We start from the raw sequence: 23299 nt of genomic DNA, 5'->3' as shown, positions 1-23299 counted from the left end.
CCTCTTCAACTTTGCATGCTGCTCCAATGGTGCAAGGATTATACTCAAATATAACAACTAATACTCTTAGATCCCAACACTTATTTTTCTGACATGGTGGCTAGACCACCAATTTATCTTATCTTTATTTAGGCATCCTTTGTTCACCCTACCTGGTCTATGATTATAACAGATGCAAGTCTTATGGGTTGAAGAGCAGTATGGGGGTCCCTGACTGCACGGGGAGTTTGGAATATTCAGGAAACAAAGATTCCAATCAATATCTTAGAACTCAGTGCTCTTTTCAAAGCTCTTCAAGCTTGGCCTCTTTTGAAGAACAAACCTTTCCTTTATTTTCAAACAGACAAAATCACAACAGTGGCATATGTCAATCATCAAGTGGGAACTCAAAGTTACCTAGCTATGAAAGAAGTATCTTGGATACTTTCTTGGGGAGAGAGCAATTCCTGTTTCATCACTGCGATTCACATCCCAGGTGTGAACAACTGGGAGGCAGATTATCTCAGCCGTCAGTCACTACACCCGGGGGAATGGTGTTTCATCAGGATGTATTCTTACAAATTGTTTAGATCTGGGGTCTTCCACAAATAGATATTATGGCCTCTCATTTGAACAAGAACCTTCCAAGATACCTTACAAGGTCAAGGGATCCTCAGGCAGTAATCATGGATGCTCTAGCAGACCCTTGGTCATTCCAATATGCTTATACTTCTACTACCCAGAGTGATTTAAAAAATCAAGATGGAGCAATCATCTGTACTTCTTATAGCTCCTGTGTGGCCTCTCAGGATCTGGTATGCAGATCTAGTTCGGATGTCCAACTACCCGCCATGGTATCTTCCTCTAAGACCAGACCTTCTATCTCAAGGTCCCTTCTTTCATACAGACATAAAATCTCTGAACTTAATGGCTTGGAAATTGAACGACTAGTTCTCAGTAACAGAGGTTTTTCAGAATCATTAATACTTTGATTCAAGTAAGAAAACCTGTTTCCAGGAAAACTTATTATAAGGTTTGGAAAACTTATATTTCCTGGTGTTCCACTCATAATTTTTCTTGGCATACATTTATAATTCCTATAATTCTTCAGTTTCTTCAAGATGGTTTAGATAAGGACTTATCTGCCAGTACTTTGAAAGGACAGATTTCTGCGCTTTCTGTTCTGTTTCACCAAAAGATTGCTCATCTTCCAGCCATTCATTGTTTTGTTCAGGCTTTGTCTAGAATAAAAACTGCAATTAAATCTATTTCTCTTCCATGGAGTCTCAATTTAGTGTTACAGTCTTACTGGCTCCTCCTTTTGAGCCTATGCATTTGTTAGCCATTAAACTACTTTCTTGGAAAGTTCTTTTTCTTTTGGTTATCTCTTCTGCGAGAAGAGTTTCAGAATTATCTGTCCCCTTCCTTGTGAAACACCTTACTTGATTTTTCATCAAGATAAAGCAGTTTTGCAGACTATTTAAATTTTTTTGCCAAAGGTTGTTAATTATAACAACCTTAGCAGGGAAATTGTTGTTTCCTCTTTATGTTCTAATACTAAAAATGATGCAGAAAAGTCTTTGCATTCTTTGGAAGTTGTCAGAGCTTTGAAATATTATGTTGCTGCCACTAAAGATTTCAGAAAGACTTCTAGTTTATTTGTCATTTTTACTGGTTCACGGAATGGTTACAAAGCTTCTACTATTTCTTTAGCCTCCTGATTCACAACATTTATTTGGAAGCGGGTCGGTCTACGCCTCAGAGAATTACTGCTCATTCTACAAGATCAGTTGCCAGTCTTGGGCTTTCAAGAATGAGGCTTCAGTTGATCAAATCTGCAAAGCAGCCACTTGGTCTTCTTTGCATACTTTTACCAAATTTTACCATTTTGATGTTTTTGCCTCTTCAGAAGCAGCTTTTGGTAGAAAGGTTCTTCAGGCAGTGGTCACTCGTTAATATGAAACCCAAAATTTTTCTTTTATGAATACACTTTTAACCCCTTACCCCAATACATCAATACAACATTCAGCATAAGGTAAATCTACATCTTACATGTTAGAAGCCCAAGCAGCCTCGGTTGTCAAGTGACAACAGAGACTTGCTGTATGTGAGCTTTGGTATTTGTGCTCTCTTACCATAGGAAGCCAAATTGTATGACAGGGTATGAAACCCCAACATTTTATTTAATGATTCAGATAGAGCATGCAAACTTCAACAAATTTCTAATTTACTTCAATTTTCAATTTTTCTTACTTCTCTTGGTATCTTTTGTTAAAAAGCAGGGACATATGCTTAGTAGTCAGCCCATTTCTGGAGCACTATATGGCAGCAGTTTGGCAAGAATGTTGTCTATATGCAAGAGCATTAGAGGGCAGCACTATTTCCTGACATGTAGTGCTTCCAATGCCTACCTAGGTATCTCTTCAACACAGAATATCATGGGTATGAAGCAAATTTGATAATAGAAGTAAATTGGAAAAAAAAAAAAAATTGGTATGCCCTGTCTGAATCACGAAAGAAAATTTTTGGGTTTCATATCCCTTTAATAATCATCCATTGGTGCCGGTGGGAGGGAAGGCGGGTGGGTGGCCCAGAGGGGGATGGAGGGGAAAGGGAAAGGGAGGGGTTGCTACTCTACAGAAAAAGGAAAAATTAGAGGGGGAGAGGGTCACTACATAATGATAAGGAGGAGGTGGGGAGGGTGAATCCCTACACTACATAAAAATATTAATTAATAAATAAATAAAAAAAACATATAAACTTGATTCTGGCAGACAGGTGTCAGTACATAAGATGGTGATGAGTGTAGGGGGAAGAGCTGTTTGGGAGGCAATTTGCCTTCATCCCTGTGAATCAGGGAGGTGTTAGGTGGGAGTGTAATCCTCACACTACAATACTATTACCCTCCCCAACTAATTCATGCCTTCACTGCGGGGAATATCAGAAGTGTGGTGCGCAGCTGGGATTAGCTGCCTTCTAATTGCCAAAAAGCAATGGTAAAGCCATGTATGTCTGCTATTTCAGAACAAAAAAAGAATCCCAGAAAAGCTTTTACAACCATTTAAGTTATGGCTGCATAAGCGGTATGTAAACAATTTAAGTGAAATATGTATATGGAACAAGATATGTGAATAGCGCATGCAGACCAAGCCAAATCGCTTATATAAAACTTCAAAGTTTATTGATCCATTTAAAAACAGAAAAACTGTAGCACTATATAAGCAAATAAAATCACTTCACAGTGTTAACAGGAGCACTTGCAAACATGTTTCGTGCCTGCGCACTTGATCACTGCATAGGTAACTACCTGTGCACACCTACTATTTAAGGAAAACTATCCTATATGCTTAAAGGTACAGACATTATTCCTAAGAGTACTTGTTATATATGTGGCATGTTATATTTATATTAATAGGTTAAAACCTATCAAATTGAAAATGTAAGACTTTCAACATACTCATTAGTTTGATACATCTAAGACTTTTGACACAATCATTAGATTAGTAAATGACAATTCAGAATTCGTTCTTAATGTTTGTTATCATACTTTTGAATAGATTCAGCTAAATTCAGCTCAAGCATTTGGTGAGGAAATGGTAGCATAAATTATACTAAAATGGGCCTAGACCAACACTTTAAATTGTATACTTAAAAAAAATATGTTAGTTTTGATAGGTAAATAAAATAAAAAATAAGGCTCTATTTCTTTTTGAATAGAGTGATAGCAAAAATGCTAAAAATTCTCCGGTATTTTGGAGACATTTTTCTCGGAAATTATGGATAGAGTTGAGGTTAAACAACTTTCCAGTTTACTTCTATTATCAATTTTGCTTCATTCTATTGATATTCTTTGTTCAAGGAGCAGCAATGCACTACTGGGAGCTAGCTGAACACATGAAAAGAGGCATATATGAGCAACCACTAAGCAGGAGCTAGCTCCCAGATCCTGGGCCTACCTAGGTATGCTTTTCAACAAATGATATCACAAAGACTAAGCAAATTAGATAATAGAAGTAAATAGGAAAGTTGTTTGAAATTGTATGCTCTGATTCTTGAAGGAAATTATTTGGGTTTCATGTCTTCCAATGTGGCATATGCTGCAGTTTTCTATGGCCAAACTAAATTAGCTATAATATATTACAAAAAAACAAATTTGTTGTAGTCTTGCAATAAATTAACATATCAGTTGAGTGTAAAAATGTATGAATACATTAACCCTGCTTATGCTGTGGCTGTCTTTGGCCAAACTTTGACACCACTTGATATTTTTTTGAAGCAGCCAATTCAGACTTCTTACTGGAGTAAATAAGGTGTAACAGTCATTTTGTTAGACAAACTTGCTTTGCTGTGAAGTTTTTTATCTTATCACCTATCCTAAGGTTAGTTACAGACAGATAAGTAGCAGGTTTAGGCTTGTGATGTCTGCAGTATGCATTTTTATTTCTTATATTTGGTAACCTACTATTTTCTAAATTAAATTACAGGAAAAGTGGCAAAATAAATAATAACATTTCTAATTTACTTTAATGATCAATTTTTATTTGTTCTCTTTGTATCTTTATTTGAAAAAGCAGGGATGTAAGCTTAGAAAGTGGCCCATTTTTGGTTCAGCACCTGGGTAGAGCTTGTTGATTGGTGGCTACATTTATCTAAATCATGAAAGAAGAAAGTTGGGTTTCATATCCCTTTAAGCAATTCAATACTGTATGTTACAGAATCTCAAAATGTTTGATGCCCATTTAGATGTAATGTTAAAGGGACTTTTTAAAGCAAAAAATAAATAAAATTAAATGATATATTTTATTATTATTATTAATTTGTAAAGCGCCAACAGATTCTGCAGTGCTATAAACAAAGGCGTAGTACAACAAAACATTTATAGGGATCAAGCGGGTAGAGGGCCCTGCCAAGAGTCGCACTGTTGTAGTCAGCTCTTAAGAAGGTGTTCTACAAACAGCTGGACTCTTAGGTTTACATGCTAAGGGGGCTCAGGGGATAGCAATGGAGGAGAGGAACTGGTATAAAGAAAGGTTAGCGTAGGTTGTATGCGTCCCTGAACAGTAGAGTCTTTAGGGAACGCTTGAAGCTTTCAAAACTAGGGGAAAGTCTTGTGGAGCGAAGCAGAGAGTTCCATAAGATGGGAGCCATTCAGGAAAAGTCCTGTAAGCGGGAGTGTGAGGAGGTAACAAGAGAGGAGGAGAGTTAGGAGGTCATGAGTGGAGCAAAGGGGACGGAGGGAGAGTATCTGGAGACAAGGTCTGAGATATAGGTGGGAGTAGTGCCGTTGAGGACTTTGTATGTCAGATTTAGAATTTTGTGTTTAATCCTAGAGGAAGCCAGTGAAGGGATTGGCAGAGAGATGCAGCAGATGAAGAGCAACATGTAAGGAAGATGAGCCTGGCAGAGAATTCATTATAGATTGTAAAGGAGCTAGGCGGCAGCTGGGGAAACCAGAGAGGACAGGGTTGCAGTAATCGAGGCGGGAAAGGATGAGAGAGTGGATTCAAATCTTAGTTGTGTCTTGTGTAAGGAAATGTCTAATTTTAGAGATGTCTTTAAGGTAGAAGCGGCAGGCTTTAGCCAAGGACTGAATGTGAGAAGTGAAAGAAAGATCTGAGTCAAATGTGACCCCCAGACATCGGGCATGCCAGGGTAGGGGTAATAATGGAGTTCTCTACAGTTATACAGAGATTAGGTGTATGTGTATGTATTTCGTTAGAGCAAGTGATTTTTATGTTACTGACCCGGGATAACTATGTACCAATGCTCCTGCAAATGGGATTGAATAAAAAGTCAAAGTTGTGTGCTTAAAAGCAAATGTGTTTACAAACATAGGGTTCAAACAAAATAGAACTCCATATTTTTGCACTAGAATCTGGCAGTAAATTTGACCTCAAACGGCCAATTACCTGTGAATACTGTAATTTTAGAAGCCTTCAGGTGTGTATCAGAATATGGCTGGACGGAATAGCATGGAATATAGTTATAGTTGCAAGAAAAATTAGTTTGTTACATTTCTTACAACCAGCTGATTTGCTTGTTGGTTGATTTGTGTTTTGTTTTTTTTCAAGGAAAAGAACTGTATCACTTTAGGACAATGCCCTACAAAAGCCTTTATAAGTTCTATAGTTTAGTTTTGTGTTAGTATAGTTTTTTATTGGGGTGTTTTTTAAGGGGGGCTTTAGTTTTAGAATAGGCATAACTGTGGGGATTTTTTTTTGGTAGTATTTTTTATTTTCTGTAATGTTAGGTATTTAGGTTATGTAAGATTAGGGGTTAATAGTCTAGTTGGGGGTGAGGGTGCAAAAAGGGGTTAAAAGTTTAACTTAACATTGCATTTACATACAGTGTTAAAATGATATGCATTGTCATGTATAATGCATATTATTTTAAGTGTTGTATACAGGGCTTTTTTTGTGGGGTACTTGCCGGTACTGAGTACCCCCACCTCTGCCAAGTCATAAGAGGTAATATTTGTAAAAATCATGTGAATACTCTAGTTTTCACTAGAGGGGGCTGCAAAATACATCAAACATTGTAAATAATGTTGTCTCTTTGCTTTTCTCAAAGTTACTGAGCCGAATATACCAATCAAAAATCAATGAGTACGGGCACCTTTTTTTGAGTACCGACTTCTTTTCTTTTACAAAAAAAGTACTGGTTGTATATAATTTAATATGTAGTTATTTTGTCTTGTTCATTTAACTATGTTAAACATAAATATATATTTGAAATTATATATTTAAAGAGACAGTCAAGTCCAAAAAAACTTTCATGATTCAGATAGGGCATATCATTTTAAATATCTTTCCAATTTACTTTTATCACCAATTTTGCTTTGTTCTCTTGGTATTCTTAGTTGAAAGCTAAACCTAGGAGGTTCATATGATAATTTCTTAGACCTTGAAGGCTGCCTCTAATCTGAAAGCATTTTGACAGTTTTTCACCACTAGAAGGTGTTAGTTCATGTGTTTCATGTAGATAACATGGTGCTCATGCACGTGACGTAACGAGGAGTGAGCACTGATTGGCTAACATGCAAGTCTGTCAAAAGAACTAAAATAAGCGGGCAGTTTGCAGAGGCTTAGATACAAGGTAATTACAGAGGTAAAAAGTGTATTATTATAACTGTTTTGGTTATGCAAAACTAGGGAATGGGTAATAAAGGGATTATCTATCTTTTAAACGACAAAAATTCTGGTGTTGACTGTCCCTTTAAGTTTAAAATAATAAAATGAACAAACCAGAATAACTACATGTTAAATTATATACAATACTTAAAATAATATGCATTATGCATGGCAATGCATATCATTGTAACATTGTATATGTTCCTTTAGTTATAATAGGTATTCTTTATTAGTCAGGTAGATTGCAGACATTACGTAGATGTTAGCATTCTGTGGGATTTAACTAATCATCTATGATTCCGGGCACCACCGAAACGCGTCAGGTGTGAGGGGGTACCTTGATACATACAGTTTTTCACTTACTTACCTGTAGGTGCATTTGTGACTATTTCTAGATTTGTGCTGTTACTTTTTTATGACCCAATAAAAGTTTTAGGAGGAGCCGGTCTGGGATCTTTTTCTTCTATGTGACTGTGATTTAACTGGGCATGCCAGGGGGAGTATAGGAAAGACATGACGTATGTGTAGGCGTTGTGTGGGAGTTAGTTGGCCGTTTCAGGGAGTGTAGTTAGGATGGGACGCAGGGGTAAGCGGTATGTGGGAATTAGCTGGGTGTTCAAGGGGGAGAAAGCAGTACTTTGATTGGGATACATCACCAGCAGTGCAATATATTCCAATCTCTGAAGAATAGGTCACGAGTAGAGTGTCAGCCATGTTTGTCTCGGCACGTTTTCAGTGGCGAGACTTTCTGGTGTGAGGCAGTTAATGTAGATTTAGGGAATGTAAGGTCACACAGATATTATTTGAAGTTTTCTAACTTGTGTTTGGTTACAGTGAGAGCACTGTCTGCGCTGTGTAGGAAAACATTAAATACGGGCCCCCTGCCCGCTGAAACTGCGATAAGTGGTGATGTTTAGCTGACATAGCGCTTCCCATTATATTCTATGGGAGACACATCGCCACTCACCGGCACATTGTGGGTCTGCCCCCTTTTCTGGAAAATATATCAACAGACCGACGAAAAACAGTTTTTCTGACCTTGCAGTCCGTCCGTCTTTCAATGCTTTGAATATCAGGGTCATAGTGCTGGACTTCAAGAGTGTCATATGACACACACACCGGTCATGAACATATCTTAGTATGCTCTTATGGTAAAGAGCTAAGTTTCAACAAATTATATCAAATATACATCTATCTGTTGGTAACAGAAGTAAATTGGAAATAATTTTTTCTTTTTTTATTAATTGTATTTTAAACATAAAAGATTAATAATGACTTCCATGGCAGCTTTGTCTATATATTTTACTTGTACAACTTTATTGAATGGTTACATTTTTTTCCAGAAATAATATAGTAGCACAAAAAAAAAACATTGTGTGATGTGAAGAGACTGTTCAGGTCTTATTTTTGAAGGAACAAAAAGTACGGAATCTCAAGAATACAATTCTGATGCTTAAAGCTATCCATAAAATGAATAATCCCATGGATAGCATAGAAATCTGAAATGTATTACTATGCACTGCAAGGTCATGATAGTCAAAATTAAAGGGACATTAGACGCAAATTATAAGATGCATAACAATGTACCTTCAAATCTGAGATTTTTTTAATGATTAATGTAGCTTTATTTTGTCATATAAGCATATTATTTTATGTTTTTTTCTTTTCACTGATTTTCATGTCTCCAGAACAAAAGAAACCCTGCTAACTAATCACAAACTAATACGCAGATATAGCATGAAGTCTGCACATGTGCAGTTAAAGGAACACTGAACCCAAAAAATTTTATTTCATAATTCAGATAGAGCATGCAATTTTAAGCAACTTTCTAATTTACTCCTATTATCAATTTTTATAAATTCTCTTGCCATCTTTATTTGAAAAAGAAGGCATCTAAGCTATTTTCCTGGTTTATACCCTGGACAGCACTTGCTCATTGGTGGGTGAATTTATCCACCAATCAGCAAGAACAACCCAGGCTGTTCACCAAAAATGGGCCGGCATCTAAACTTACATTCTTGCTTTCCAAATAAAGATACCAAGAGAATGAAAAAAATTGATAATAGGAGTAAATTAGAAAGTTGCTTAAAATTGCAAGCTCTATCTGAATCACAAAAGAAAAAAATTGGGTTCAGTGTTCCTTTAAGGAAAAAGGTTAAGGGTAGCCTACCCTCTTACCTTATGGTGGTTTAGCACAGAATGAGCTTTGTTAATTAGTTAAAAAAATATATATTTAACAGGTATTTAATGTAAAAAACATATATTCCTTTTTAATCTTTATCTAATAACTATATATATATATATATATATATATATATATATATATATATATACACATACATATAAATACATACATACACACACAATAATATTAGAAATGTGCAGCCACAAAAGTTTCATTCTGAATATTCAGTGGCTGCACTATTAGGGATTCGTTTGCTTTAAAACAAAATGATTACTGAATTTTAGTTAAAAATTTATATCCGTTTTTGTTAAACTAATGTAAACGTTTCAAAGCTACAGGTGAAAAGATCAACTGTTACTACAATAGTAACAATACTTACTTTAAAGGGACAGTAAGTTTACAAAATAATGTTCTATAATTCTGCACATAGTGCAGAATTATATAACATTATCTTAGCAGCACCTTTATAAATCTAATGCATTTCCTGATTTTTTTTATCCCAAAGTTGGACTCAGTTCAAAGTTCTACTGAGCGGGTCTTGTTGTTCAAAAGCGCTTCACGGGCACGCTGTCTAGTCACAGCGCGCGCGATTGCGCCATTGAAGTGAATGTAGCTTGCTCCCGCTACCAGATCAATATTTTGTATGTTTATTGTCCCTTTAATGTGCTCTGCAAAGCACCCTAACCCGCTCTTCTTCTTGCCTGAGCCAGAGCCGAGATAACAGCAGGCTTAAAGGGCCATAATACCCAAATGTTTAAACACTTGAAAGTGATGCAGTATAGCTGTAAAAAGCTGACTAGAAAATATCACCTGAACATCTCTATGTAAAAAAGAAAGATATTTTACCTCAAAAGTTTCTCAGTAGCCACTGCCCATTTTAAAGGACTTCTAAGCAGCATATCAGTATGTCTGTCCCGGGACAGCGAAAGGATTGAGCCTCGTGCACTCTCATCTTATTTCCCTATTCAGTGTAAGGAAGTTTACAATGAAATCTCATGAGAGCTGAGTGAAATCTCATGAGATCACAGTAAAAGAGTTCATGACCTCAGCACTGCTGATGCTGATTGGCTGCTGTTCATTTCTTCATTATTATTATTTTTTTACCTGCAGTATAACTTTTTACACAGAACTTACTATGCTGAGCTAAGGAGATTGTGAGGTAAAATATCTTCCTTTTTTACATAGAGATACTCAGGTGATATTTTCCTGTCAGCTTTTTATAGTTATACTGCATCAGTTTCAAGTGATTTAGCATATGAGTATTATATCCCTTTAACGCTCTCTGTTCCCAGGACTTGCCCTAACTTTAGCGCAGGTACTGGGAGCCTGTTAGGGGTAATATGAACCTGATGGCAGCCATCTTGTTCTTCGCAGCCATCTTGTTCCTCGCAGCCATTTTGTAATGAATAGACTTTATTATACTGGGGTATTATGCAGTGAGAATTATATGCATGTTATGAGTTTCTTTAGCTATTCGGCCTTGCCAATATACCCTGGCCTAATGCCTAGAAGTAAGATAGAATAAGATAATGTAAACAAGAGGCTTCAGACACTCGGTTGTCTCTGCTGATGGTAGTTTGTTATGACTCTGTAAATATTGTTATGAGAAACTCATGTTCCAGTTTTTCCTTGTAAATTGCTCTGTATAACTGTGTAAGATGACGCGGTCCTAACGTGTCATCCCCTTAACCCTGTATGTCACTATAAGAAAGGCTTGCACTGTGCAATAAACAGAATTGGCTTTCGATCATAATGCTGCGTGGTCTGAGTCATTCTAAGGGGCCCTTATCAGATAATCTACATATGCCTCAGGTGGTACACTAGGCCCCAGGCTTTGGCCTGCGCTGACACCCCCCCGTGGGATTAAACACCTTACAGAGCCGAATGCACTAAGCCTCCCGTTAGCACGGTCGCGGCTCTGACAAGAAGAGGAGCAAGTTAGTGTGCTCTCCCGTTAATGTAAGTATTGTTACTATTGTAGCTACAGGTGTACTTTTCACCTGTAGCTTTGAATAGTGCAGCAAATGAATATTCATTTCTTTGCTGCACATCTATATTATTTTGTACATATAAATATATATTTATATTTAGCTATTTAGATAAAGATTATAGGTAAGTATTAACCCCTTAAAAAAAAACAAAAAAAAAACAAATTAATACTGACAATTTTCGTTTTCTTTGGTGCATTTATTCCGAAAATAAAAATCTGATTTTCATCACATTTCATGATGAAAATAATGCACATGTTTAAATAACATCACATAAACTACCATGTATTTTCACTACAATTACAAAGAATACTTTTCCTATTATGATTGTTGATGCTAAACTGATAATCAAATTAAAAAAAACAACAAACAAATGAGTACAAAGAATGTGAGGTAGGTAAACAAAACCTCATAGATAAATTAGATAAAAGTATTAACCCAAACCTCCCTGGGAGAAAGTGGAACAAGTACAAATAGGCTCAGGAATTTGCATTGTGTCTTGAGCATGTGTCAACAATGTGTGTAGCAATGTTATACAGGCAGCTTGTAGAGGGAACTTCAGAGTACAGTAGCTTCAGCCACTCTACAGTAAAACTATCTGGTAGTGAACATGTCAGATCAGCTATATAGCTAGTAAATCTGTCTAATAAAGAAGACTGAGCATAAAGTGACAGTGCATCTATCTTTAGATAGAAGACATTCAAGAGAGAATCTGAGTAGAAATCTGAGTAGAAATAAGGGAAAGCAAAACTGTGAGTGTTCATTGTTTCCCATCAGTACTGTGTGTTGCAGCTCCCTCTACAGGTTGCTCCCATAACATTGCAGGTTTTTAAAATTGCCAGCGCTAACCAAATCATAAAAGTTTACTTTTGACTTCTGTCCCTTTAAGACTGGTCTTTTTCTGAAAAGCATAGACCCAAGCTGTCCTACATTCCACAATTCTTTTCTTTTCTGTCTAGCTTTAAAATGAAAACTGTATAGAATGGTTAGAAATGATACTCCCGACAGTTATTTGGTATCTGTATATAAATTCACACTTCTGTTCTGTTTTAGATGACACTCCTGAGACATGCATCTATTCCAACTGGTCTCCTTGGTCTGCTTGTAGCTCTGCTACATGTGATAAAGGAAAACGAATGAGGCAGCGTATGTTAAAAGCTCAGCTGGACTTAAGTGTCTCCTGCCCAGACACCCAGGATTTTGAACCATGCATGGGTCCAGGCTGCAGTGACGATGGTATAATTTATTTGTTTATATACTAACAGTGTAAAAAATGAAAGACAAAATTCACAGAATTTTGGAATTTGGAGGTTTTGGCCAAGTTTTAGATGGTACAAACTTTTCCAGGAGTATTTACCTCCCAATTCATGATCTACCTGAAAATTGTTATGCTTGGTTTTTAAAGGGACGTAATACTCATATGCTAAATCACTTGAAAGTGATGCATCATAACTGTAAAAAGCTAACAGGTAAATATCACCTGAGAATCTCTATGTAAAAGAGGAAGATAATTTACCTCACAAAAAAAGGATAAATGAACAGCAGCCAATCATAATCAGCAGTGCTAAGGTCATGAACTCTTTTACTGTGATCTCATGAGATTTCACTTTTACTGTGATCTCATGAGATTTCACTTAACTCTCATGAGATTTCATAGTAAACTTCCTTAAACTGAATAGGGAAATAACATGAGTATGCATGAGGCTCACTTCCTTGCCTGTCCCGGGACAGATATACTGATTTGCTGCTTAAAATCCTTTACAATGGGATGTGAATACTTAGGATATTTTGAGGTAAAATATCTTTGTTTTTTACATAGAGATGTTAAGGTGATATTTTCTAGTCAGCTTTTTATAGCTATGCTGCATCACTTTGAGGTGTTTCAACATTTGGATATAAAGGCCCTTTAATTATGGTTTGTGATGGACATGGAAAACATTCTTTATAAAATAAAGGCATTATGATCTGTCCTGTGATGATGTTGGTATTTGAATATCTATATTTAAAAAACAGACAAAACAAAACACAGCACTACAAACAAGTAAACAAAAATGTATTTATTTATTATAAATGTATTTAATATTTATTTATTTAGCAAATATGCAAAGCAAGAAATATATTCCTTCACGTCATGTAAAACAAGAATCTCGCTGAACTCCTCATTAATGCCTGGTCACACTAAACAGGAACACAACGCGTTTCAAAGACATGTTTTTTTAGACTACAGACTACATGACTATAGATTTACTTCACATTTAAAAAAAAACTAAATAAAAAAACATTATGCACTTTTACATTTACACTAATAATATTCTCATCTCACATAAGTATTGAGATGTAATGCACAAACTAAACCATACCGTGATTGAATCATATCTAGATGTAAATCACATATTAAAGGGACAGTCAACTCCAAAATTTGTATTGTTTAAAAAGATAGATAATCCCTTTATTACCCATTCCTCAGTTTTCACAGCCAACACTGTTATATTAATACACTTTTAACCTCTGTGATTACCTTGTATCTAAGCCTCTTCTGACAGCCCCCTCATCACATGGCTATTTATTTATCTATTGACTTGCATTTTATCCAATTAGTGCAGTATCATCCACAACCCACGGGCATGAGCACAATGTTATTTACAGTATATAGTCCACATGAACTAGCCTTGTCTTGTTGTGAAAAGCTAATAAAAAAAAGCATGTGATAAGAGGCTGTCTGTAGTGGCTTAGAAACAGGCAGAAATGTAGAGGTTTAAATATTATAAAGTATAATAATAAAACAATGTTAGTTGTGCAAAGCTGGGGAATGCGTAGTAAAGGCGTTATCTATCTTTTTAAAAAAAAACTATTTTGATGTTGACTATCCCTTTAACAGTGGCTACTTCACACAAAAAATTGAATACAACTGTACAGTTTTTTTATGAGTAACAATGAAATCTGACCTATATTTTAGAAGGATCTACATGCATGATGTCAGAATGGATCATATGGTCACCGTGTAGCGCTACTTGTGGAATGGGAATGAGATCACGGGAGAGATATGTTAAACAGTTCCCCGACGATGGGTCCATGTGTAAAGTTCCAACAGAAGAAACTGAAAAATGTATTGTTAATGATGAATGTGGTAAGTTTATTTTTGTGCCCAAAAACCCTATGTAAATATTTTACTATATTCGCAGGAAATGGCACCAGGGAAAAAATAATCAAGGTAAATGCTTTCTTATTTGTATTTGCAAATTAATATTTATTGAGCAAAATATTTTATATTCTCAAAATATTATATAATCAAATTGTGACTGTACAGTAATACAGAGATTATTTAAACAGGGCTCAAAATTTCTATTAGCCCATTGGCAATGGCGAGAGGAAATTTAACAGTGGCGAGTGAAAGTTAGTGAGTGAATGTCTACAAATCATATTTAAAGAGATATTATAGATCCAGAGAAAGGACAACGGTATGATATTCCTCTAGGGATATAGGGACCCCATTAGTGCTTAGACTGTTACTTCTGAGAGGGTAAACAGGGGCAGAGAGAGATTGGAGAGGAAAAGTGAAAGAGGAGAAAAATATAGCGTTAAGAACGAGTGGAATGAAGAGATTTAAAGGAACATTAAACACTTTGAGATGGTAATATAAAATGATAAATTGTATATATAAAACAGCTCTGCAATATACTTTCATTATTTATTTTGTCCTCTTTGCCTGTAATTCCATTCTGAAATTGCAAGCTTTTCAGTTCCTGTTAGAAATGGAAGTACAGAACACTGTTAAATCCAGCACAACCATTGGCTGCACACTCTAGTGACCTATTTATAACTGATCTTAATTGGCCACAGCAGAGAAGGCAACACAAGTTACAACATGGCAGCTCCCAGTGTTTTATAGACACTAAAACTTTACACTTATTTTGTCACTTTTTAAACAACTAATGAAACTTTAAAAAATACATCTACATGTTAGTCATGGACTAATCCTCTATGACCACACATTAATGTCAGCACTCTATGCATTCTCTCAAACAATTTCCTTTTTCTGTCCAGCTGTTGCCTTCCCCAGAACATAAATTGATGTTGCTAACTGCCGTGCACTTATTTTATTTCTGTATGTAGCATTATTTAATTTATGGTATAAAGCAAAAACAATATTAAAAAAATACTGCACAATAAGGTGTTTAACATTGATTAAACATATGCAAAGAATGGGGGTGGTAGTGGGTGGGATCAAAAGTGGCACGTAACATTTTGGGCTGGCTAGTAACTGAAGGCTTGAAATGTTGAGCCCTGTATTAAAGGATGAATTTAGTGTAATATTTAAATGCTTAAAGTGAATGTAAAGTTTAATGAAAAATTGCCCGTTTTTTAAAAATACTCATAAAAACTGGCACTTTCATGCATTAAACTTTACATTTAAGCGTTTTTCGTTTTTTAAATACCTTTTTTACTTATGACTGCAGACCGGCGATCTTCCTCCCGCAGCTCCTGCTCTACTTTGCACAGCTATGACGAATCTGGCTTCCTCCAATCATTGCGTGGCTTCACGAGCTGGACGCCTTGGGGAGCAAACAATGATTGAAGAAATCGGATTTGTCATTGCTGTGCTAAGTACAGCAGGAGCTGCGGGAGGAAGATCGCCAGTGAACTAGCACTGTCAAAATGCACTGAGATAAGAGGCTGCCTTCAAGGGCTTAGAAATTAGCACATGTGCCTACCTAGGTTTAGCTTTCAACCAAGAATACCAAGAGAACATAGCATTTTTTTTATAAAAAAAAGTAAATTGGAAAGTTGTTTAAAATTGCATGTCTTATCTGAATCATGATGAAGGTTTAATTTGGACTTCACTGTCCCTTTAAGCTGCTGTCCTTCTGCTTTTCTGACACCCTGAAGATGTCCCCTACAGGAAATAAAGGGTTAAGTTATTTCCATTAAACTAATAATGTTGTCAAACTTCAGCTGAACTGAAGAACTCTTGGATATAAATCTTGGATTAAACTTTTTTTTTGACAAATGATTTGTATGAAACCTCTGTGCACGTCTATTAACTCATTATTGCCCTTTTAAATGGGATATCTTTTTTTTAATATTAAAGTACTTGCACATGCTCAGATCCCATTTTAGTAAATGCAATTTAAAAATACACATTCAAAATCACACTTTTAAACTATATACTTTGTACACAAATTAAATATGATAATCTGAATCTTTTTTAGTATTGCAATGACATGTTTGGAGGTTCAAACATTATAAAACATTTATAATTATAAAGTTACTTTAAATTATTTGTCACAAGTATCATTAAATGATATTAAAGAGACATGGATGTCAAAATTATAATTTCATTGATCAGATAGAGTAAAGAATTTTTAGAGATTTCTCAGTTTGCTTTGGTTACCAAATTGGCTTCATTCTCTTGGTATCCTTTGCAGAAAAGCATATGTAAGTATGCTCAGGAGCAAGTAATGCTCTTCTGAGAGCTAGCTGGTGATTGGTGACTTTGGACCTGTTTTGTCATTGGCTCAGCAGATGTTTCCAGCTAGGTCCCAGTAGTGCAATGCTGCTCTGAAACGGCTTTTTAACCAAATCATATTTAAAGAGATATTATAGATCCAGAGAAAGGACAACGGTATGATATTCCTCTAGGGATATAGGGACCCCATTAGTGCTTAGACTGTTACTTCTGAGAGGGTAAACAGGGGCAGAGAGAGATTGGAGAGGAAAAGTGAAAGAGGAGAAAAATATAGCGTTAAGAACGAGTGGAATGAAGAGATTTAAAGGAACATTAAACACTTTGAGATGGTAATATAAAATGATAAATTGTATATATAAAACAGCTCTGCAATATACTTTCATTATTTATTTTGTCCTCTTTGCCTGTAATTCCATTCTGAAATTGCAAGCTTTTCAGTTCCTGTTAGAAATGGAAGTACAGAACACTGTTAAATCCAGCACAACCATTGGCTGCACACTCTAGTGACCTATTTATAACTGATCCTAATTGGCCACAGCAGAGAAGGCAACACAAGTTACAACATGGCAGCTCCCAGTGTTTTATAGACACTAAAACTTTACACTTATTTTGTCACTTTTTAAACAACTAATGAAACTTTAAAAAATACATCTACATGTTAGTCATGGACTAATCCTCTATGACCACACATTAATGTCAGCACTCTATGCATTCTCTCAAACAATTTCCTTTTTCTGTCCAGCTGTTGCCTTCCCCAGAACATAAATTGATGTTGCTAACTGCCGTGCACTTTTTTTATTTCTGTATGTAGCATTATTTAATTTATGGTATAAAGCAAAAACAATATTAAAAAAATACTGCACAATAAGGTGTTTAACATTGATTAAACATATGCAAAGAATGGGGGTGGTAGTGGGTGGGATCAAAAGTGGCACGTAACATTTTGGGCTGGCTAGTAACTGAAGGCTTGAAATGTTGAGCCCTGTATTAAAGGATGAATTTAGTGTAATATTTAAATGCTTAAAGTGAATGTAAAGTTTAATGAAAAATTGCCCGTTTTTTAAAAATACTCATAAAAACTGGCACTTTCATGCATTAAACTTTACATTTAAGCGTTTTTCGTTTTTTAAATACCTTTTTTACTTATGACTGCAGACCGGCGATCTTCCTCCCGCAGCTCCTGCTGTACTTTGCACAGCTATGACGAATCTGGCTTCCTCCAATCATTGCGTGGCTTCACGAGCTGGACGCCTTGGGGAGCAAGCAATGATTGAAGAAATCGGATTTGTCATTGCTGTGCTAAGTACAGCAGGAGCTGCGGGAGGAAGATCGCCAGTGAACTAGCACTGTCAAAATGCACTGAGATAAGAGGCTGCCTTCAAGGGCTTAGAAATTAGCACATGTGCCTACCTAGGTTTAGCTTTCAACCAAGAATACCAAGAGAACATAGCATTTTTTTTATAAAAAAAAGTAAATTGGAAAGTTGTTTAAAATTGCATGTCTTATCTGAATCATGATGAAGGTTTAATTTGGACTTCACTGTCCCTTTAAGCTGCTGTCCTTCTGCTTTTCTGACACCCTGAAGATGTCCCCTACAGGAAATAAAGGGTTAAGTTATTTCCATTAAACTAATAATGTTGTCAAACTTCAGCTGAACTGAAGAACTCTTGGATATAAATCTTGGATGAAACTTTTTTTTTGACAAATGATTTGTATGAAACCTCTGTGCACGTCTATTAACTCATTATTGCCCTTTTAAATGGGATATCTTTTTTTTAATATTAAAGTACTTGCACATGCTCAGATCCCATTTTAGTAAATGCAATTTAAAAATACACATTCAAAATCACACTTTTAAACTATATACTTTGTACACAAATTAAATATGATAATCTGAATCTTTTTTAGTATTGCAATGACATGTTTGGAGGTTCAAACATTATAAAACATTTATAATTATAAAGTTACTTTAAATTATTTGTCACAAGTATCATTAAATGATATTAAAGAGACATGGATGTCAAAATTATAATTTCATTGATCAGATAGAGTAAAGAATTTTTAGAGATTTCTCAGTTTGCTTTGGTTACCAAATTGGCTTCATTCTCTTGGTATCCTTTGCAGAAAAGCATATGTAAGTATGCTCAGGAGCAAGTAATGCTCTTCTGAGAGCTAGCTGGTGATTGGTGACTTTGGACCTGTTTTGTCATTGGCTCAGCAGATGTTTCCAGCTAGGTCCCAGTAGTGGCAATGGCTGCTCTGAAAACGGCTTTTATAAACCAAAATGAATGAAGCAATTAAATTTTTTGTTGCCTGCAGTCATTAGCTTATTCATTAAAAAAAGCTGCTTGTTTTGCTTTTCCAAACCAATGCAAAAAATACAGAAAAGATTGTGATTTTATTTTTTCGCTTTGTCTGAATCCAAATGCACTTGTCTAATAAATAATATAGGCTGTATGATGCTTAAAGGGACATTCCAGGGAAAATGTAAATGCTCATAGATGAATAACATCTTTTAATTGAAACATTTTTGCAATATAAATGAATTAGCAAAACATGTTTCTATTAAATGTTATCACTGTTTTAGTGTTAACATGTTTCTCTGCATGTGAATGTGAAGCATAGCTAGATATTTACAGTGCACCAGCATTTTAAATACTGCAGCTCCACAGAGAGCAGTGGGGCTCGTAACATTTCGGCAATTAACAAATTGAGACATTACCAGATGGTACAAGCACCTTAGGCTCTCTGAACAAGTGTTTAAAATTCTGGTGCACGATGCATACTTAAATACACGTTTGAAAAAGCTAAAGCTTTTATTAGAAGCATTTTTTTCTAATACATATATTATATATTATATGTATTATTATACATATTGTATATTGCAAAAATGCTTCTACTCAAAAATCAAATGCATCTATGTGGATTCCAATTTTGGCTGAAATGTCCATTTAAAGGACCAGTAAATACAGGAGATTTACATAATCAGCAAATGCATGATAAAAAGATAACTTCAAATAAGTAGTAGATTGTTTTTTGACAAATTTAAAAGTTATGACTATTTCCACTCCTCCTGTATCATGTGACAGCCATCAGCCAATCACAAATGCATGTATGTATATTTTGTGAATTCTTGCACATGCTCAGTAGAAGCTGGTGACTGACAAAGTGTAAATATAAATTAATTGCACACATATAAATTATGCTAAAGCTTACCTAATCAATTGCACACACACACACACACACACACACACAAACACACATATATATATATATATATATATATATAAATATATATATATATACACACTGTATATGTGTATATATATATAAATATATATATATATATACACTATATATATACACTGTGTATATATATATATATATATATATATATATATATATATATATATATATATATATATATATATATATATATATATATATATATATATATATATTACACAATTGCACACACACAGTATATGACAAATTTGTATAATCTCTCTATTAACTGATATTTTGATATTTTTCTTGTAAATTAGAATTGTTCAATAAAGTTTAAATGAGAAAAAAAATATATACATTTTCTTATTGAAGAGTGTGATTACATAACCAATAAAAAGGGTCATAAAAGTAATCTGTTTTCGTTGTTCATTCTGGAAAGGCAAAGTGTTATGATTGAAATGATGCAAGATTAAAAATATTGACGCTGCAACAGTGACATTCAACTTGCCATACTTAATCATAAGCGTAACCCCAACTTTATTGGACATTTTTTATTAGAAACGCTGACATTTTAAAAAGTACATTAATCAGCCATAACATTTTTAGTGCCAGCACCATAATAGTTTAACCCTTTGGTTTCCAGAAGAGGTTGATTTACATTGCTCTGTATCCCTCTCTAGCAGTTACAAGGTTAATAACTACTGTTATTTTCAAAATATTAAAACTTGCATACAAATTATAGCAATTTAGAATCTGATTAATTGTTAATTTACTTTTAATTTAAGAGCCGAGCAGCTGTATCATGACGGAGTGGGGTGAGTGGGAGGGATGTAGCGCTACATGCGGAATGGGTATGAAGAAGCGACATAGGATGATGAAGATGACTCCAGCTGATGGCTCCATGTGCAAAACAGAAACATCAGAGGTGGAGAAGTGTATGATGCCAGAGTGCCGTAAGTATGATTAGACCATTTTAACACATAAAGTCTAGGTATTTATCATAATGAACCATCATAACATAACCCTTGGTCTGCCAGAGCTTGTGCCATGTTTCAGATATTCAACCCATGTGTTGATAAATGGTTGTTCCCTGTGCCTGCTTAGCCTCACTTGTAATACTAGTTATGATTTATAGATCATTGCTTGTCCCCAATCTGGCTTTTGTCCCAATGTAAATGTACAGCTCACTGGGATAATAATCTCTCTTGATTTATTGCAAACCTTTGTAGCGGGTTGCACAATGTCCCCCTTATAAAATCTTAGAGATTAAATATTCTGAGATTTAGATTCCAGGCACAAACTTCTAATTTTATTTAGGTAGAAAAGGCCTCAATTCTTATTAGAAACAAATATATAAGTACATTTAAAAAAATAAAAATAATAATAAGCATTGAGAAAAGAAAATAGGACTCAAATAATCATATATTTAGTTTACTAATGTCTAGTTAAAAATTACAAAAAGGGGAACAATCCTAATCCTGTTTTTTAGACAGAATGTAACATAATAAATAAACAGTTAATTATTCTTGACAAATTAAAAACAAAAAAAGTAGAATCAATTTCTGTGTGCCAATCAAGCTATCTAGATAATTCTTTGTCGTCCCCTGGAGTTAGGAGAATAAATATTTATATCCTTTTCAAGAGCTTGGCACATCATTAAGAGTAGGTAACTAAACAAACAATTTAATGACCTTAAAGGGACAGTCAACACCAGAATTTTTGTTGTTTAAAAAGATAGATAATCACTTAATTACCAATTCCCCAATTTTGCATAGCCAACACAGTTATAATTATACACGTTTTACCTCTGTAATTACCTTGTATCTAAGCTTCAGCAGACTGCCCCCTTATTTCAGTTCTTTTGACAGACTTGCAGTTTAGCCAATCAGAGCTGTCTCAATGGTAAATTCACGTGAATGAGCTCAATGTTATCTATATGAAACACATGAACTAATGCCCTCTAGTGGTAAAAAAAACTATCAAAATGCATTTAGATTAGAGGCGGCCTTCAAGGTCTAAGAAATTAGCATATGAACCGCCTAGGTATAGCTTTCAACTAAGAATACCAAGAACAAAGCAAAACAAAGCAAAATTGGTGATAAAAGTAAATTGGAAAGTTGTTTAAAATTACATGGCCCTATCTGAATCATCAAAGTTTTTTCCGACTTGACTGTCCCTTTAAAGTGTCTTTAATAATTCACATATTATGTGTATCTACTTTATCTATGTAAATAATATAGCAAACAAATTATCCTTTTTTTCGTAAAATACATCTGTTTCAAGGAGGCATTAAAAGCTTACATTAAATATTCTGGATCCATTCTTGATAAGTTAGGTGTTGCAGTAGGTAGTCAAGCCCCTGAGAAGTCTTCTGCCACCTACTTTCCCTGCCTGTAAAGCTTGCTCATGAGCTTTGCAAACCAAGTCGTACATGCTTTTTTAAATTTTCTAATTCCTGTATAAAATTATAATAATGTGTTTATCATTCTCTCAATGCAACAAAGAAAACAGCTAGTAATAGTAAATTGGGAATCGTATTGCGATCCACTGTTTACAATTGTTTCTGTGCTGTTTCCTTGAAGCTATCACTCATGCCAGACAGACAGAATAAAAGTGGGAAAGAGACTTTAATAAAGCAGCAGAGCTACCTGTAGTGATGTATTCGGCTAAACTACCTGTTGCAGAAAAATTAAATGAAAAAAAAAGCCATATGGGGTAGCCGATGGGGACACCCACTGGACATCTTTGAATGCATTGTAATAATTGGAAATGTGTGAGATATACTTAGCAAGTATTATTTACATATTGTTCAAGTTTGGTATGGAAAAGAGGGTGCCATTCCATTTAACTATATTCTGAATTTAGCTTAAAATTGTAGCTTGCTCATATAAAAGTAGGGCACCAAAATCTAGGTCAAAGCAAGCAGGCTGCAATCTCACAACTTCTTTGCTAGCTGTGCAATTGTTTCACATTCCTCTTATTCTTCTGTTCAGTAAGTAGATAGTGGCAATAGCAAATATTTCCAGCCCTTTCGGCGGTTAGACCAGCAAAACACTACACCCTATATTTCAGAGTGATGTGCAAGTTAGATCAATACTGGCACTTTTAAGGGGCTTCCTTTTCAACATTCTGCTCTGTATAATGATTTTGGAGAAAGATCTGCAACCTGCTCTAATAAAAGGCTTCCATGCATTAGTATTGTACACATAGATTGGCTGCTATTGCCCCCCCCAGCACTTGGGCTCAGGTGCCGACTGCCAATGCAATGGTAGTTCTACCCCCAAAAAGACATTCTGTTTAGGTGTAACTTTCAGAAAAAATG

At 35.1% G+C, this 23299-nt stretch overlaps 1 protein-coding gene across 3 annotated transcripts in view; it reads left to right on the top strand.

Annotated features, from left to right (window-relative positions):
* The window catches only part of SPON1 (spondin 1), a 747780-nt gene that overhangs the window by 699019 nt on the left and 25462 nt on the right, over nt 1–23299 (top strand). For 2 of the 3 annotated variants that reach the window (XM_053720283.1, XM_053720285.1), the window contains 3 exons: nt 12336–12518; nt 14239–14409; nt 20763–20930. In XM_053720283.1, coding sequence (XP_053576258.1) covers nt 12336–12518; nt 14239–14409; nt 20763–20930 — 522 coding nt within the window. The remainder of the gene's footprint in view (nt 1–12335; nt 12519–14238; nt 14410–20762; nt 20931–23299) is intronic. The other variant, XM_053720284.1, reaches the window with a different exon arrangement.

This window comes from Bombina bombina, chromosome 7 (assembly GCF_027579735.1).
Source record: "Bombina bombina isolate aBomBom1 chromosome 7, aBomBom1.pri, whole genome shotgun sequence".
Classification (NCBI taxonomy): Eukaryota; Metazoa; Chordata; class Amphibia; order Anura; family Bombinatoridae; genus Bombina; species Bombina bombina.
This window is presented reverse-complemented; position numbering and strand designations above follow the sequence as displayed.